General features: G+C 41.7%; 1 protein-coding gene across 2 annotated transcripts in view; it reads right to left on the reverse strand.

Annotated features, from left to right (window-relative positions):
- The window catches only part of GLYR1 (glyoxylate reductase 1 homolog), a 32,270-nt gene that overhangs the window by 12,006 nt on the left and 750 nt on the right, over positions 1-19,514 (reverse strand). Inside the window, exons 2-9 of one of the 2 annotated variants that reach the window (XM_059716702.1) lie at positions 19,392-19,484; positions 18,175-18,211; positions 16,559-16,638; positions 7,182-7,320; positions 6,324-6,566; positions 2,734-2,820; positions 1,140-1,196; positions 58-108 (exon numbers count right to left, since the gene is read on the reverse strand). In XM_059716702.1, coding sequence (XP_059572685.1) covers positions 58-108; positions 1,140-1,196; positions 2,734-2,820; positions 6,324-6,566; positions 7,182-7,268 — 525 coding nt within the window. In that variant the 5' untranslated portion in view covers positions 7,269-7,320; positions 16,559-16,638; positions 18,175-18,211; positions 19,392-19,484. The remainder of the gene's footprint in view (positions 1-57; positions 109-1,139; positions 1,197-2,733; positions 2,821-6,323; positions 6,567-7,181; positions 7,321-16,558; positions 16,639-18,174; positions 18,212-19,391; positions 19,485-19,514) is intronic. The other variant, XM_059716703.1, reaches the window with a different exon arrangement.

Below are 19,514 nucleotides of genomic sequence, written 5' to 3' on the forward strand. Positions count from 1 at the left end.
TACTAGACCTTTTGTTACAGAGTAACAAAAATGAACTCAAGGGAAGGCTGACCTCACCTCTTCACACACTTTCAGCTTCTTAGTTATGGCCTGGTAGCAGACAGCCGGCTGTACAGAGAAGAGAGAAAACATTCAGGGAAAGCCTGGTGCTCTTTTGCTTTGCAGAGCAAACAGACCATATCCTTGGTACATTAGAGAGGCAGCTCTCCCACACACCACCATCTGCTGAGCAGTCAGACACTCCTCCCCATGAAAGAAAATAAACCACAGTTCCTTCACAATGGAGGGTACCAGTGACCCTACACTTTCCTTTCAGGCTCTTAATGTTTTTCTTTAATGTAGACACCACACACTCCTTACTACAGTCCACACTAGCAGAGAATGCAGACCACAACTACCCCACAAAGCAGAGGGGGCACTCCAATTCACACATTTGACACTGTAGAAGATGGAGACTCCTTTATCCTTCTCTCCCTATTCCTGGCAAAACACCCTGCCTCAGACCAACACTGCCAGAGCAGAATCTTTATTAGGAAGAAAGACTGGTGTGTGGCATTTAACAAATGGAGTGCGATAAAAGGCTGTTCCTCCTTGGATTGTTCCTTAAGAGCTCGTTTAGATTATAGCCAACAACCCTGTTCTTAATCCTGCTCTCTCTGCCCAGATCCCCAACTGGATACCAATCCACCTCATTTAAATTGGTCTTTTCTTCTCTTTTGATCTTGACTGGCTCTTTTTAAAAACTGGCTTCGTTTTCTAGGGCAGGAGATTTCATAACAGTTCTCTCTCACCTGATCCAGTCACTGATTCAGAACCAAGTAAACAAACTCAAGCTAGATGACAGAACTAATACCTTACCTGGCACAGACTACTAGGAAAGTGGGGTGCTTAATAATTTCAATTACCTGGCATATCTCAAGTTATAAGCTAAAAACAAAGCCAACCTAAACCCCAGGGTTAAGGGGTGAGAATACCACTATGGAGCTGTGTGCAAGGTAAATTTCAGATGGCTAATCCCAAATGCTCAGTACTGCACAGCTGGTGACACATTCTTTCTGAAGCATTAGACATTAGGCCCTGCAGAAGGCCAGGATGCCAAGCTCATCCAGACTGCCAAAACCTATTGAACGATTGCTTACCTTCTCTGTCTGGCTGAGCAGAAAGTGATGGAAATGTGGGTCGCTGTCCTTAACAGGCTGCAATCAGAAAAGCACAGGCTGAGAAATATCACAAGAGAACCACTGAGTAACCACAGCACCCAATTCGCCTACCCTGATGGCTGGATGGCAGTACTTCCCAGTGAGAGGAACTTTTCAGGACTCTACCAATAAAATCATTGCCTTTTTCCTGCATACTTAGTTAGGCCCTCTAAATGAGAAACCCCAGTCAGAAAAGTTAGGTATTCGGGAAGCATGAAGGAAGGGAAATCAAAGAATGGAGAGGTACTTAAATTAGATTAAGAATAATGCAGCATACTACCAAGACTAGTGTCCTGGTTGTAAGAGAAAGCAGCATTTGTTTAAAGCAAATCAGTTAACTTAACACTTGACTTGTGGTGCTTAAGATACCCCTAGTTAAGAGGAAGATGAGCATTAACAATGTAAACATATAGTTATTTTTCAAGAATTAATATAGTAAATATACAGACTTGATCACAAAATAATACAGAAGGGAACTGGTTAAAGTAAGGAGAAAACACTTGTTTATTGATTCCTTCATCAGGAACCAGACAGCCACCCTGTATGTGGACAACTGGTGGCAACTGAAGTTAGGGCTGCACTGAAAACCAAGTTGCATTTGGCATCCAGATGGGGCAAAAAGAAAAGCATCTAAACAGGATTTCTCCCTCCCCAATTTTAAAACATTTTCTCACAAATTAAGACCACCACAAAAATGCTTCATTTAACCCAAAACAATCCATTTTCAGGCACCTCTGAGAAAAGCAAAGGAAACGAGAAACTAGATTTACAAATGCAATGGACATAGTAGCTTGTGGCAGATTGTCATTCAATTGCCTTCACTCCCTGAGGCAATATTACAAACTCTAACCCTGCAGAATGCTTTAAAACATTGCACTACAGAGTGGTATGAGGTCAGGGGGAGGAATCTAAATCTCCCTTGCTCATACTATTCCACACTGCTTAAATAATTTAACATTTATGGGACCAAAGACTGGGACCCAGGCACTTTACTGCTGGGTCAGTGACTATCTAGAAAGCCCTTCCCCTGCTCACTATTTCAATGTCTATTTCAATATTTTATACAAAGTTTAACTGCTCCAGAAAAGGGGAGTGAAGGAGACCCTTTCACCAGGGAGGTGGGAGATGTAGGTTCAACTTGAACTCTGATCTCCCTTACGCTGAGTGAATGTGGCTGCATAAAAGAAAGAATACACACCACGACCTCCTCATCCAGATTTATAGATCTAACCCTAAAGAAGTTTTAGTAGTTGGGCCTATCAGTTAATTCAGTGCACAATTTTGTGATGACTGAAATCTCATTTTTGTGCAAATTTGCTAATCACGGGAGAAAAAAAATTCCCCAGCTCTTGTTCCATTTCAGCATCACAACTCCCTCCTCCTACCACCAGTGGGAAGAATGAAAGATCAATGAATATATCTGAATTCAGCAGAAGATGAGGTTCAAACAAGATGAGCCATGGTATCTGCTCCTCTGACAGTCACGCTAAGGCCTGAATCACTTTGGTCGCAAAGAAAGCAAAGGGTTAATTACCTCGCCTACACTTGGTGGCCATTTAAATCCAGCCACTGTTCCAGTCATCACTTTCTTCACTGTACTTGACTCTGGGATTGTGAGATCCTAAGGAGAGACAAGGAGGATCATAAAGACTGCAGCTTAAAGTCAAAATTTAAGTGGATGGCCCCAGACTGTTGATTTTTAGGACACACAGAATTTGAAAAGCATCATGATACACTTTGTTTTTCACACAGTTTTGGAAATCCCTCCTCATAAAAGGTTACACTGAAGCAGAAACTGAACTAAGTGTGAAGACTAATCCAGCAGTGGGCGAGATGAAAGAAAGCATGAATCACCAGTGCAAGAGTTTAAACACAGTTAGGGCTTTAGGAGAACTCAAACCCAGTGCATACCAAAGGAATCTGTTTATTCCCGTAAGTCCAAAACACACATGGAAACAAATGAACATCCCTGACTTTACTGTTTCCCTCCAGTCAGGGTAAAGAACTAGGTGAGGGAAGGATGCGTGTGCATCACCATAGACAAGCCTCTTAACTAGTCTCTAGGTTCTCTGCTTCATTTAAAAGAAGTGAGTCTGGCTGTTATGACTGCATCAAAAACCTTCAAAACATGAAGCTGAGGAAGCAACAGCCACTTGAGTCAGCAGAGGGCATGAAACATTAACTCTAAGGGGCAAATTAATAGTTGCAGTTGAAGGGGTGCTATGTCTTATGCCACTGATAATACTTAACATGCTATTTCACCGCTTGGCAAAGCATGTAAGAAAGGAGGGGAGCATCTTCTGAAAATCTCTTCCAGCATTTCCAAACACGGGGTGTGGAAGATGTTTGAGTTCAGATGTACAGGCTTTTAAATCCTGCAGGGCAGGATTGTGTAGGATGGGACACAACTGGTTTTATCTTCCTGAAGTGGGTGTTCTGCTCTTAAAATATAGAACTGCAACTCTTCTCTCAGCAGATGTATTTCCTGCAAGAGCACACTATACCCTGTGCCCACGCTACAACATCAGCCGTTTCACTTGGAGAACAAAGAAGCATTACTTGGAACAACCACTGGACATTATCTGGATTATTGTCACTTTACTTTAAATACAGAAGGGCAGCTTGGATGCTAGAGATTCTAGCACTCATTTAAAGGCAGGGTGTTTTCACTCAAACCCAGATGAATCACCACATGGCGAAATTTGGAGACTCTAGTACCTGCACCCATCACAGCTAGAAGAGGGGGGCTGCAATGTAATTCATTGAACACAGTTCAGTGTTAGCCATCAGGTTCCTGGCAGGTTGGACAAAATCTGGACATTTCCAACTTGAAAAATATTTTATCATGTTATTTTAAAATTGAGAATATTTTAAAAAGAGTGAAGCCAGCCATATTCCAGGTCATTTGGATCAGGTGCATCACCTCTTAAGAAGAGCTTTTAGGTGTCTTTCTACCTAGCTTTCACAAAAGCATGGCTACATAAAGCAATTCTCTCTATTTTATTTAACACATGACTGAGAAGTGCCATAAAAATCAACATTTCATGTTACTCTCCCACAGCTCCATGCACTTGCTACCTGCATGGGGTAAGTTTCTTTTCCTCTGCCAGGAACGTAAAATGTTAGATTTTTTTTTATTACTGTTTTCACAATAGCGGTAATAGCAGACTTTGCACTTGGGCTAGTAAATTTCCATAGCCATGAAACATATTATATCCACTTTGTGCATTAGCTGGTCTCTCTTCTCATGGTTTGGGTTGGACATTACTAGCCACCACATATCAGAGGCTGTTTATATTCAATGTACAGCATCAAGATCATTTTCAATGTTCTCTGCTGTGGCTGGCCAGTAAGATTGCTTATAATTACCCATCCCTCTCAGCTGTGGCTGCATCAAGGTAGCTGGCATGGGTACTTCAGCAAAATCTCAGCATGTGACATACATGAAGATGACTGACAAGTCTTCTGGCTAGTAAAGATTTAAAGTCATTACCGGCAACTGAACTTACAAGTACAATAATGGGAACTTACAAGTAACTAGGAATAATGGGTGCAAACTAGTGGAGAGTAGATTTAGGTTAGACATTAGGAAGAAATGTTTTACAATAAGGGTAGCCAGAGTCTGGAATGGGCTTCCAAGAGAGGTGGTGCTGTCACCTAACTTGGAGGCTTGACAATCACCTGGCTGGGGTTGTCCGACCTCGGTCCTCTTTCCTGCCAGGGGCAGGGGGTCGGACACAATGATCCATTGGGTCCCTTCCGACTCTATAATCTATGAATCTTCAGCAAGGCTAACCCTCTAAGGCGGGAGTTATGCTCAGTGCTGAGAAAGCATCTTGTACCCCAGGAGGTCACAACAGCTGATCTGAATTCACATGCCTATCTATGTGTACTAGGAACACAGAAATGAACCCAATGAAATGGTATTCTGTGTAAGTGAAGACACCACCAGGAGCATCAGCACTGCACTCCTCCCACTCTCCAACAAAGGAAACAGCAAACAGGCCTTGCAACGTGGTCTGCAAATTAATATACACCACTCTGAAAGGCTAAAGGAGAGGGAGGTCAAGGAGGGAATTCCAGAGTCATAGCCCAAAACTAACGAGGCCTTGTCAAATGACCTCTCACTTATAATGTCTTGGATTATCAAATTTGCGCTTCTTGGTGAGGTATTAAGAAGAAAGGCTGCTGTTCAGCCAACAGAAGCCCAATTCATGTAGGGATTTAAAGATCAAGAAGGCATCTTAAATTGCACCCTAAAGAGCACTGGAAGAAAGAACACTAAGACTAATATGTTTTTTGTAAAAGTACTGGCGAACAAGCAGGATGTCATGCTGTACTTTAGTTGAAGCTTCTCAGTAGTCTTCAGGTGCAGTTTCCTGTAGAGCATATGCATTACAACAATCCATTTTGGAGGTGCTGAAGGCAGATATCACTACAAGGTCCACAACTAGAAAAAAAAGCTGTAATTCTGAATGACAGAGGATAGAAAATCCACAGTTGGATACGGCAGCTGCCAGAAAATCCAAAAATACTGAGGATACAAGAATACCCCAGGTAGTGTGCCACTGCAATGGACTATGGAACAGCCACAATCAAAAATGCTGAAATAAGTAGTGCTAAGTATCCTGGTAGCTTCCCTCAGCCCACAAGGATGTCTCCAGTGAGCCTCAGTCTGGTAGCCTTTCACTGAGCTCCCAAGCTGTCAGCACTGGGCGTAACTGAGAGGAAAATATGTCACACGATGACACAAACCTTACAAGATGAGATGGGAGATGTGAATCAGAGTATCATCTGACAGCCCATATCTCCACAGGACCCTACCAAGTGGCAACACACAAATTACACTTTGAGGGATGGCAAGATAGAACCATGTGGAACTTCAGGAGATGGCCCTCAAAGAAATTATGGAGTCATTCAAAGACTAGCTATTTCTGCCTGGAATCCAGAGGAAATCCTAGCCAAAGACATCTGTCAGCTGACAAATCTAGAAGAATCAATACAGACAGCTTTACAAATGGAAAGAACCAAACTCTTCCTGTTGGCTGCTGAACCAAAGTGCCAACCATCCCAGAGTCCATCTGTAAAGTCCATAGGACAGGGCAGGACACGAACACCACAAACCTTCTCATCCTTTGGGGGACGACCCCGCTTTCGGGGGCTCTGGTCCTGTGCTCTTTTCAGTGGCGATTTTGAGCCTCTGTCCGATGAAACAGAAGAAACTCGTTTCTTTCCTTCCCCTGTGGCCTTCTTCAACTTCCCTTCAGACAAGCCAGCTTTGCGTTTCTCTTCACTAGCAGACTGTTTGCCTCTCTCCTCACTGGAGTTACGCCGGTTCTTCTCCTCAGTGGAGTTATGGGAAGATGCCTGAGAGATTATAGAACAGAAGATGGTGAGGAAGGAAGAGATGAGCTCAAGTGATTTTCGTAGAAACCCAAGGGAACTCAATGCTGATTTTTATCAGGCAATCTGATGATAGTAACAAGAAAATACAACGTCCAATGAAAACTAGAGACGTCAGCCCTCCAAAGCTGAAACTGAAGTTCTTGAAGTTCATTCTCGTGCAAAATGCATCCACTGCAAAATAACTGGCTAAAAGAACCACCACAGGAAGGATCAATGAGCATGTCACTGGTCTGAAAACAAGGGTAAGACATACTAAGTTGTAATCCCATTGACACGTCTACCTATTCGGTTGTCATAGACAGATCAATAAGCCTGTCTGCTTCATTTTCCCCAGCAGTAAAGCATTTCCCTATGTTAAGGACGGCATGCATCAACACTTGGAAAATTAATATTTGCTTAAGTGCTTCAGAGAAGGAAAATACTAGGCAAGTGCCAACTATCACAGGCATCATGACTACCGTTCCATGGAAAATTCAGAGCTAGCACAGTCAGCTTAATTTAAGGTATACAGAAGCTTGGTTGCTGATCTCAGATCTTGGTCTGTTTCGATGCATAAAGCAAGCTAAAGCCACTCACCTGGTCCTTGCCTTTTGCTTTCCTCAGGAACTCCTCCACAGCATCCACAGCTTGCTGGAAACGCTTACCCTTATTAATCTTTATCATTTCCTCTTTGTGGAGATGATAAGGCTTTAACTGTTCCACTTTGATCCACGCACTGACAGGAAAAAGATGCAGAAAAAAGTTAACTATATTTTTCAAACCAGACACACCACTTCCTCAGCCCTCACACTTAAGTTATTAGCATTCGTACCCCTAGCACAGTGGACCTCTTCAGCAAATTTAGTTTGGATCCCTTCATCCAACACTTACACTCAGTCTTTCTTTAGGCATGCAGACCTGTTTCTTCCCTTCTGCCACAAAAACAGCAAAGCCTCATGTACAAATAATACTTCTCTTTGAGCATCACTCTCATGCTCTGCCAGTGACCAACCTTTACAGATGAGTGCAAACACTACCTAACACAGAAAGCATGAGACTGACTGGACTTGCACTTGTGAAAAGAACACCCATGCCACCATGTGACTTGTGCCATTGAGATTCTATTCTTTAGGCTGTTGCAACAGGCAGTTGTTTAACAACGTAAACCAAATAACCACTTTTTCAGGTATCTTTGTATTGTACTGTGCGCGCCCATGAGAACTGCAGGAAGAGATACCAAATTAGATGGGACACAACAGGGTTGATTACCATAAATAAAGCATGTGCACATACCATAGTTTGCTACACTGCACAGGATTGAGTGTTCTGATGTACTGTAAGAACCAGATATTTTTTTCTTTTGATGAAAAGGGTATTTTCCCTGTTTACAATTGTTTTAAGGCAGACTAGCAAGACCATACTTTGCAATACAATTTCAAAGCACAGCTCACTTGACATCTGTTTTAAGAACACCTTGATTTTCCTCACTGTTTCTGTGGCTGTCTTGATATTTATGAAATGGTTAGGCTTTCCAATACAGAAAAATCACCCCTCTTCTGTGTCGACCACTTCTTTTGCTAATCTAAATGTTCATTCTGGACTGCAGCTTGAGTGCTTTTGTGTCTAGCATTCCCAGCTCCTCAGTTTACATCATCTTCATTTGTCATGAAATCTGACATGAGGTTTCAGCTCATTTGCTGCTGATCAGTGAAGTTGCTGCAGTGCCATTTCCCCATTGTTCCCGAGGAAAAATTTGTTCCGTGCAACTTTTCTGAATTGGCACAACCTTCAGTACAGGGTAGTAGTATATGTGGCATTAAGGAGCTAGACTGGTTTTTCAAAGGTGCCTATTTTAAAACTTAAAGATGTTAATCAAAGGTAGAAGGCTTACACATTTTAATTATCCCTGGTTTCGATCAACTCCTGTAAATAGGCGAGTGGCTTACTAGATGCCTTTTTGGTTTCATACCAGGGGGCTATAAAGTTAACAAAGGTGATGGACATGAGGCTGTTTTCAATTAAAAATTCACCCATTGTGACATGAACCCTATTTTTTTTTTTTTAAAGAGCTCTACATTAGTGCCTAATTTGGTATTGAAACATTCATAATACTTTAAGTTTCGGGACTTTCCAAATCAACAGTATTTTCTGCAGCTCAATGGCTAGAAGTGCTTTGGTTCAATTTTTCTGCCTTCTGCTAGTTTGTTTTTCCGTTGTTTATTCACATACCCATATATAGGAACAGCAGATAAGCAATCTTATCCCTGTTGCATGTTATCCAGCTGGTAGAAACAGCTTGAAATCCGTTCTCATTTATGATGATCTCTTCAAGCAAATCAGCAGCCTCACCACAGCTCTGAAGCTGTTGCTGGCTACTACATATAAAATCATGATTTCCCATAGCTTTATTACATTCAAATGTCCTAAGCTTTTTATTGCTCATATCATTCTTTCCTTTTCTTACCCCTCTCACCAAGGAGAGTCACTAACCTTTTTATTATATTCTAACTCTGCTTAGGACACCAGGAAAATAGCAGACTTCTGTCTTTTGCACTTCATGTCCAGTGCTGACTCCCTTGTTCCCGTTCGCTCCTTTTCATAATGTGGTTACCAGATTCATATCTGGATGGAGCAACTTTCTTTTCAGTGCCTTTAACATATGCCACTGTGTACAATCAGCACAATGGGACTAGAAGCACTCCTCATGTAGCTGTGTTTGACTCAGGACTAGATATGAAAGATATCAGGTGCTTTGTGGCTGTTATGTAACAGGTGATTACTACTGGGGAATTGCTGTAACAATGGGTTTCACTGTATGGGGAAGAGTCTTTACTCATTTTTCACAACTGCAAAGAGATGATTGATCCAGAAGTATTACTACAGCCCAGATAGAAGAGCCCACAGTACTCTCCATTCTGTACATACTGCAACATTTTTCCCTGAACCTGCCCCATTTCACATCAATTTCGAGTTAGCACAACCAAATAAAAACCAGTGCTTCTCAGACCATAATCCACAGCTCAGCGACTATCTAAAGATTCTCCCTCAAGTATTCAGGTACTCTGGTGATATACCTTAAGATTAACACCTAGTATAAAACCCTTCCTCTGAATGACCGAGACTGAAAAAGGTGCTGGGCCAGGTTGGTCTATTGGAAGCTTCCTGTTATGCACATTAAAAAACAGCTGAGAAACAAAACAAGTTGTCAAACATTTTGAACCTCTCAATGAGGTCAGCCTCTTTCTGCTGCTTAACCCGAAAATAGTAACTGGGGGAAGAAAATCTACAAAATACAAAAAAACCTCAACTCTGAATTCTCTCCTCACCCGTCCCTCAAGTGTCTGCACACGCTTCTTCCTACCTTCCCTCTGCATGTATGCAAGCCCAAAGCATCAACTTCCTGGCTCCAGGTACCTGGGACTGCTGAAGACAAAGGTTGAAGATCTAAAAGGCAAGCTGATAAGGGCATGCAAGCAAGTGCTTAAAAGTTACCTCACAGAAAAAGAAAAGCATGTCTGCATATTTCTCCCTAAACTGTCCCTTATCTGCAGGTTAGTAATTTAGGCTATACTCCAGGATAGGACCCTACCCTCTTATGTTTGTCCAGAGCACTTATTGCTATACAAACAATCTAAGTGTTAAAAATAAGGAGTACCCTACCACTGTTCAAATCCAACTACAAATGCATGCATCCTTCTAAAGCCAAAGCCTTCTCAGCTATGGCACACTGAGCTATGATCTCATAGCCAAGGAAGGTTGCTATTTAAACAAGAGTCCACCAAGGCATAATGTATAACAGACACTTAAGGAGGTTGCATGCACCATTCAGATGTTGTTTTCTTCTCCCAGCCAGGACTGAACTGGTGCCATGACACCACATTAGGGACACTGGATCATTAAAGGTATTGTCTTGAAGTTGAGGGGACACTAGTTTCTGCCTAGAGAAGTTGTTTGATATCTGTGGAAATGGAAAGAAATAAATGCAGCTGCAATGATGGCATCTTCTGAAGATAGTAAAAGAAGAAAGAAGGCCTTTTTTTTTTTTTATAACAGTGCACTGCATGGTGATTCCACCCTTTCTTCCCCCCTCTCCCCCCAATATTTTGTTCATAGTTTCATAGAGGTTAGGGGCTGAAAGGGACCTTACAGCTCATTGGGTCCAGCCCCCCTGCACTTGAGCAGGTCCTTTCACCAGAAGATCCCAAAGCTGTTCAAAAGCAAATATTAATTAAATTTCACTGCCCTGGGAAAGCAGACAAACATAAGTATACCCAAGTTTAAAATACAAACACAACTACATGAAGCAGAGAGATCATACATACATTAAAAGGGAAGATGGGGAGGAACAGGTACGTGCAGACACTTGACAGAAGTCAAACAAGAGACCCAATTCAAAGGGGACCCAAAGCATGACAAGACCAAACAAAAACTCAACTTTCCAGCTACTTCTTACCCTCAGTAAACAATGCAACTCCGTAAGATATATAGTAGAAAATAAATAAAACTCAGCGACTTCCACAAACATTTGCTTGTAGCATGCCTTAAGCTTAAGGCTGCAAAAGGATTTGCACTACAGGAACTTCTGCAAAACTTCCTTAATGCTTACAAGGTACAATTTCAGGCGACCTTTCAGTACCAAGGTGAATTATTTTGTAAAGATGAAGAAATCATTTAATCTATTTTTGAGGTGAATTAGGCATCTGCATAGGGGTGGGAAGTGAGTTGCTGTGAAAAGCAATTTCCATAATTTCCCTCAGTAAAATTACTCAAATTGCTGACCTCTGGAACTCGACGCATGAACCTCCTCATATTTGAAGAATAGTGACAGGACCGAATTTGAAAGAACTTCTTGAAAATTAGGAAGCATGAACTTTTCAGTCATGGGCTATAGAAATTTTCACAAGAAGGAGAGTTTACAATTCCAGATGTATCAGCAAAGGTGTGTGGGAGTTTTCATATAAACCAATTTTCTACAGGTTCACAGATAATAGTCACCCTTAAAGCGTTGCTCCATTCTAAAGAGAAACTATGTAAGAAAACAAAAAACAAAAAAGCAGCTTTCTGCCTGTCAGTTCCCATCTGTGTACCTTTCAGAATCACACCAACTAACTTAGGAACAAAGGTTTTTTGTTTGTTTTTTTACTGCTTTTATGCTTCTATTGGAACTGAGGCCCTGGGCATTATCATCAACTGCATCCAACTAGAGGGCCTGGTGGAATGTGATGGGACTATGCATGGGGAGGTAGCTCCTATAAAATACTACAATGTTGCAACTTCCAGAGTAAGGCAAGTATAGGGCACCTCAAAACCCTAGCCCTGAAAACCCCACCCTAACCCTGTGGGTGCTCTTTGGTAGGAGAAAGGCGAAGGGGACATCACCTTGGCAGAAACACACCCTTGCTGAGACATTAGGCAGCGAGCAGCAGTTCTTATCTGTTGCTCTCTGGCAGAAGCTACAACCATCAAGGCACTGAACATCTGGGCTAGATCTGGCCCTTGCATTCTGTCTCAGTAGTCTAAAGTGGGGTTGGTAGGTCTTGGGCAGCCTTCACTCCTCCTATTGCCTATGTGTACATGTCAAAGGTCTTGTTGTGATGGTTGTAGACTTCTTATGCATATGCCATGATCCAGAAGAGCAATGGTTGCCTACAATGAGACCTGAGGCGAAAACACAGCTAAGAGGGTGATACTCACAATATGTCTACACTGCACTCTGTAGTATGACATACAGATACCTGAGCTAGCTTAGGTACTAGAAGCAGCAGACAGCAGCAGCCTGAAGTTTCCCTCAGGCTAATGGGCCCCAGTAAAAGCAGGGTACATCAGCATGCACTCACACCTGTGCTGCCATGCCAACAACTTCTAGTATCTGAGTTACCTCGTTTAAAAGTCACTAGGGTATCTCTTCATCATACTATAGTCTACCCTTAACAACAACTTAGTCTGTGGATGCTGGCTTCCTAATTAAACACTCAGACCTCAGGTTTAACACTTGGGCAACTAAGTCAGTGTTCTCCAAGAACTGAAACGCAGTCACATGAACTGCAGCAGAAAACATAACTCTTCACAGAAAATACTGGGATCCAGGAGAGCATACAAGACAAGGAGAGAAAGTTTGTGCAGAAGGGTGCAGGAGATATTAAGACAATCCATACCCAGATCACAGTCCATATCTTTGAAACACTCTCCAGATCATTACACTTTACCCTAGCTTGCAAGTCTCTTCTAATTTCTCTTTTTGTAGGTTGGGAACTGATCTCCAGTCTTCCTTTATTTAACTTTCATACTTATCCTTCAGAAAGATAGGTGCTAAGTGGTTGCTTCAGCTTAATAAGGTTCTGGTACACCGACTAACAGCCAACACCTTTTCAAGGTGCAAGGCTCACGAGAGAAATGAAACAGTGAACAGGGCTGCAGTGTACTTGCCAATATTTCTCTGAAATGATTCTCTAACATCTACATGAAATGCCACATTCTTACTACAAAGCTGTGGTCTGTTCACCTTGAAATTAAAAGACTACATCTCCCCCAGTTTGCAGTGGCCACAGGAGGTAGGAGTACACTGAGCTGATTGACATATTACTAGTAGAACTAGATTTGAAAAGGAAAGGGGAGAGAGAGCAGCCTATTTGTCTGAGAAAGTGTCAGTAGAGTCCAGCCTTTTTCACTTTATTGTTTATGACTGCTGTAGTGCACAGGGCCTTTCCTTGACAAGAACACAGCTTAGGAAAGAAGACAGGTCACAGTGGACTGGCTGGGCTACTGAGTTGAAAAGGAATGGGAGCAGAGGACAGAGCTATACTAATCTTTAGAAAGCGACCTGATTAACAGTATTGTTGTCACTGCTGTAGGAGAGTACTTTACTCAGAATTTGGGTGAAAACCAAGACACACTGTGCACTTTGTTCTCTGTGGAATTAGAAAATGATCGAACACTCAAATCTCAAAATAAATGCCAAGATACTTTTTCAGTTTATGGAGCAGGTGAAGGATATGCAGCAAACAGTCATGCACATCACAGTTACGAGACCCATTCCAGAAGAAGATACAAATAACAGATTACCAGTCAATCCCTGATGAAGCTTCCACCACCATACAGGATGGGTGAATCCAACTTGGCTCCAGTTCAGAGGCAAAAGCCCCACTCAAGTGTAAGCAGCAGGAGTGCTATTATTTTAAACACAACAGAAGCAAGGGAAACTACCAACAGGCTGAAAGCAAGTAGTGTTGAACTAAGCGAACAGCAGAAATTTGGGAAGACCTGACTCTTGCAGCACCACCTGAATGTGACCAGGCTCAGGCCACCACTTCTGTTATTGAGTGTTCTTTCCCTTGCTCACTGCACCCTCTCCCTTGGGACAGTTAGCTGTAGCATTCCATATACATGTAAGTCTAGTAGTAGATAAACCAAAAAGGGGCAATCTCTTTTGGGCTAAGTCCTAAACTACTTAGGACTTCAGAGATGACAACCAGAACTTTGCAAGAGGCAAAGACTTTTGTGCGTGATATCTTTTACTGGACTAACTATATAGTTGAGAGGGACATAAATAAACTTTCAGAAGCATACTGGTGCCCAAAAGCTTGTCCCTATCCCTCCCAACTACACAGTTGATCCAGTAAAAGATATCACCCACTAAAGTCCTTGCACCTCACATTTTTCATGCCCATCATACCTACATCACCCCACACAACCAGAACTTTGAAATTCACCTCCAAGTTAGGATACAGGCACTGCAAAATGCAAGTCATAGTTGCTAGCCTGTTTTTAAGGAGCTTCACACTGTAGTCCGAACATGACAAGAGCATGAAAGGATGCAGAGAGCAACTTTTAGTCAGCATGAAATGCTGGCATTTCTGGACACTGTTGCCAGCTGAGATTCTTCAGTGAAAGGTAGTCCTCAAACGGCCTAGGACTTCGTTACATTTTGCCAAGAACTTGGCAAACATCTTCAACAGAGAGCAATCAGACTCAGAATACTTCTTCCTGCTAGTCAGCATCACTTCCATGTTTATCTGGCCCAGACAGAAGCCAAATGCTTTTGTCCGTATCTTCACCTTTGCTAAATCTTCAGAGAGCAAGTTAACGGTAAAAAGGGACTATAAAGCAAATGACAAGAGCATCACAATACCATCTCACAAACTAAACTGGGGAGGGGGGTGCAGAGCAGGGGAGCAGGGAATAAGAGTAAAATCTGCTCAAGTAATTCAGTTTTGTATCTCTGGACTCAAGGACACAGCTCACACTTTCATAAGTGAGACAGAATTTAGTATTCTGTCATTTTATTTCACTGTGTTATCCATGGCAGGGGCATCTAGATGAACAGACATGGTTTTATATGTTTTTATACACATTAAATAAAATACCAACCATAGAATAAAAGCAAGTTTATTTTTTCTGTCATATGATTTGTTCTTCCCAGTTCACTGGATTTTAAGGCTATTGGTCCAAGAACAACTCTCTCTCATAGTTTGGTAACAATTTCCTTTTTAGACCACTTTGTTTTGGCCTAGTCAAACAGATTCAACCACGTGAATGCCTCACCAGGTCCAGTATGGGATAGAACAGAGAGAGGAAGATCAGGTCTTCTGCTGATTAGTGGTGCTTTATAAGGCAACAGAGGCAGGAAGACGGTACTTATTTCTATTCCATTTTCAGGTGGGATATGGCAATCAGTTCAAGCAACCGGATTTTTAGATCATATGATTATCCAGCAAGAAGTGATTAATTTTCACAAGCTGGATTTTTGGCTCTCCAAATCTACCAGATGATAGGATTTTAACTAGCCTGTACTCCACAGCCACGTAATAAGCCACATTTATTTTGTAGCTGTGATCTCCTCACCTGCAATCTGCCCACTAATCTCAGCTGGGACATTCCAGACACCTGACTTGCTTTTTTTAAAATATATCATTTTGACAACCCCACCTCTGCAGCAGTTTCCCCAAAACATGATTTGGGTAAAACAAGAAAAAGCCACAAATCAGAAGAGCAATATTTAATACTTGACTATCCAAAGCTCAATGGGCCAATACAGCCTCACAACTGATCCTGGCTAATGAAACAGTCATCTTACAGTACTTTAAAGCAAGCAGTTCCTCCTCTACCGGTATGTGGCTTCTGCTTCCAGCCCTGACTGCTAACATGCTTCCAGCTCTTAAAGGAAAAATGTATTTTAAATGCTAGCTTACAAAAAACCTGAAAAGAATCCATTTTCTGACAGAAAGTCTTTTAAACATACATCCCCACTTTTATTTAACTCTTTAGGAAAAAAAGACTTAAGGATTTTCCTAGTTCCTGTGGAGATTTACAAGAGTCTTTTCCACTCATGATTTTCTCCCTCCTTTAATGACTGATGGAAACAGCAAAGCTGACTAAACACAACAACACTGTCAAATACACAAGCCAAACTAAAGAAGGAAGGTTTTACCAACTTCTTTCAATTTAAGGAATGTTAAATTACTTGTAACAGCATAATTGTTAAAAACAAGTGTAATTTTTTTTGTGGGGCAAATCACAAAATTATTTCTTACAGGAGTGATTATTCTGCCACACTGAAGCTACTCTGCCCTCCAAATGCAGAGCAGGAAAGTTTTATACCCTCAAACATCATAATGTACTTTTTTTAACAATGACAGGAATGAAACCACCTTGTATGTATGGCAGCAAAACAAAACAACACCCAAAGTATATTTGAGAAATGGTACATGTTACATGGAAGCTAACATCCACACCTACAAGTGACCAACTCCCCAAAACTCCCTGTTTTAGCACCAGCTAAAATCATAGCACACTTGTCTAGGTCTTTTCAACCATCATGCACCCACAGGAGAGGCTATAACAGCTATAGTTTATGCGTGGGGCTGGCAAGCTGAAAGCAATCTTTTGCAGAATACTGTACTAGCATAAAACTCTTCCATGGAAGTCCTATGTTTTAAAGGCCAATACTATCATTAGATGGAAATGTGGATACATACTGATCTTCTGTCCCAAAAAACTTGACAAAGAAGCACTTCTTTCCACGAGGCTTCTTCAGATCTTTAGGTGGATTAACAATCTGAGGAAGAGAGAGGAGACAAAGTTAGCTGAGGAGGCAGCAGCAGAGTTTTCTGTGAACCAAGTAGGTTGATTCAGTGAATGTTTGCAAGAAACTGTGCCATGGCTCTTGCAGAAGAATTATTTTAAGCAAGAGTAGGAGGGGGACTCCTACTTATGGCAAAGGCCTTCCCTCAAGCCCAGGAGCCATGAATTTGGACAGGCATGTTTACTCTACAGACTGCAACAGAGTAAATGCAAACTAGTTCAGATTCCAGAAGCAGTCTTAGCTGCAGCAGCACAGAGATCTGCGACAATTAACTTTCTCTTCTCAGCAGAGTAAGTTAGCCCATGAGGAACGCTGCTAAAACTAGACTGTGTCCAGTATCTGATCTGTTCGTTTAAAGCTAGCTTGAGTACCTCCGTTATACTATAATATTCAGTTCAGACATATCCTACATTATGTCACTCAGAGCACTGTATCAAGAGTTAGCACTGATCACATTACAGACTTGCACTACTGTTTAGGAGATAGAACCAGACTTTGGTCACAGCTGTCAATTTCCAACATTTTAATGGAGATTTAAGTTTTCAATAACAAAGACTTCTGGTGCTTTAAGAGAGCAGATGCAATTCAAGATAAACAGACAACACCACAAGCTGCAGAATTATACTAGCACTGCATGAAGTAAAAAAACCAAACAAAAACTCCACTAATATATGAGTGGACGCTTTGCAAGGCTACATTCTTCCAAGATACCATCAACTTGATATTCTCTCTCTTGTCTCCATAAGTAAAGATGGTATCCTTTTATTTAAGGGAAACAAGAATGCATTTATAAATTTTTGCATCACTGAGAAAACTTCTACCATCCAAGGCTTTGATTGTTCTTATTTTTTTTCCTTGAAGTAAAGGCAATGTTTTTAACCACACGTAAAATCCAAGGGAAGTTAGCAGGTGGGATGAAAGACCACAGGGCAGTTTGTGTTACCTGGGGTGTTAACCTGTTGTCTCAATTGTGCTTACATTAAAATGAAAAATATAACTCTTTTAAGGGACATATAAACAGTGGCTACAGTTTGACTAAAATGCAAATACTACTTCCCTTCTAGATACATGCCTTTCATCAACAATTACATTCTCCCCATCCCACCTTTCTCTAGATAAATGACAAAACTGTAACACTAAACATTAGTGTGGGAAACCAGACTCTCCCTTTCTATTAGTTAAAGGAATCCATGTAGCCCGTTTATTACGGGAGAAAAGAAACCTGTCTTGCCGAAAGTGATAGGGATTAAATTGCTAAGCCTGGGGAATACAATCAGTTCCAGATTCAGATAAATTGGTTTGTACTACTTTTCATTCCATCTTAGCGAATACCTGTTACTGACAGACTGAGCTTCTAAATCAAATAAAGTCTTTGATGCATAGCTTGGCTCAAAATTAAGGGCAACAGGCCTCACTAAAAAAAATGTCAAGAAGAAATCTATAAAAATCTTAAAACTTCACTGGAACTCTTTTCAGAAACAATTCCCTCCAGGATAAAATATGACTCACCTTTCCTGGCCATGGAGGATACCGGCCCAGCTTCCCCCTAAGGGAAAAGGAAAAGATCAGCCGCTGGCATCCAAAAAGGCAGTCACCCCATAACTGCCTGTTTCTACTATAATTTATTTTTAGCAGGAGGAGGGAATTCAGTACAATCAAACTCTATCACAAGAGGAAAAAAACAAACAAACAAAAAGGACATCCCAAGGTGGAGAAAATTTCCACCTCACTAGATTGCCATGCATGCTAGCACCTGTGCTCAGGCCAAGTCCCAAAATCTGCATCGGCCTTGTTGCAGGACCAGGGAACAGGATTGGTGAAGGTTGTGCCTGAAGTTCTAATACTGCAGCTCTTCTTACTTAGAAAGACTACTCTCATCCCTTCTCTCCCTCACATGTGGCCGACTCAAGTATTGATGCAGACAGTTAAGTTACTGTTTGGATTGATAACATAAGGCTTTCCAGAGCAGAAAAGTCTACCAAATACAACAGGCTCTGCTTCCCAGTTCAGCTAATCATGATTCCTAGAACCTGCTTAAAGCAGTAATTCGTATAGCAAAGGCTCCACATGCGCTTTCATTATCACTTTCCGGAACTGCTCATCATTCAAATGAGGCATCAAGACCACAAGAAATACAGAAAAGTGTACTGTCCGCTCTTGCACATTTCTCAATTGCAAAGGCTAAGCCCATACCATTTCCTCACAAAATAGAAGAAAAGTTTTGACATGAAAGCATGGGAGCCTCATAGTGATCCTACTCCTATCCTTTACATTGGCTGCACCTGGTCCCAGAACCCTAATACCCGTTTGTCTTGCACAAGACCAGCAGAGACTCCGGCCGGCGGGCTAGGCTTCTGAACAAGACTTCAAAATAGCATGTCAGCCTCCCTTGAGAGAAGGACAGAGAACAAGCTGGTGAGGTCTGGAAGATACGCTGCTCATGATACCAACCATAACCATACCTTAGACCTTATACTTTCTTCTATGACTGTGCTGCACACAAGCCTTTCACTAAGGGCTTTTTTCCCCTCCCCTTCTTTCCTGTCCCCCACCCATTTTATGGTTACAGCTCCTCTTGGATAAGCCTAGCAGCAGGGCCTCATCTACAGGGCTGTACATGAAACCCCCGCTTGATACATCTGCATTCAAAGACATTGCTAAGAGCAGCGCACTCCCCAAACACTCATTTGAAATACAATTGGCTACAGGAATCAACCTGTACTTACTTTGCTACACAAATTAGACAACTTCACACCACTGCCAATGTTTCGGATGAGAAATTGCAGTTGTCACAGCCTGGAGCGCGCCGCTCTTTTTATCTGGGATATAAATATAAATGCACACACTTG

Source organism: Alligator mississippiensis, chromosome 13 (assembly GCF_030867095.1).
Source record: "Alligator mississippiensis isolate rAllMis1 chromosome 13, rAllMis1, whole genome shotgun sequence".
Taxonomy (NCBI): Eukaryota; Metazoa; Chordata; order Crocodylia; family Alligatoridae; genus Alligator; species Alligator mississippiensis.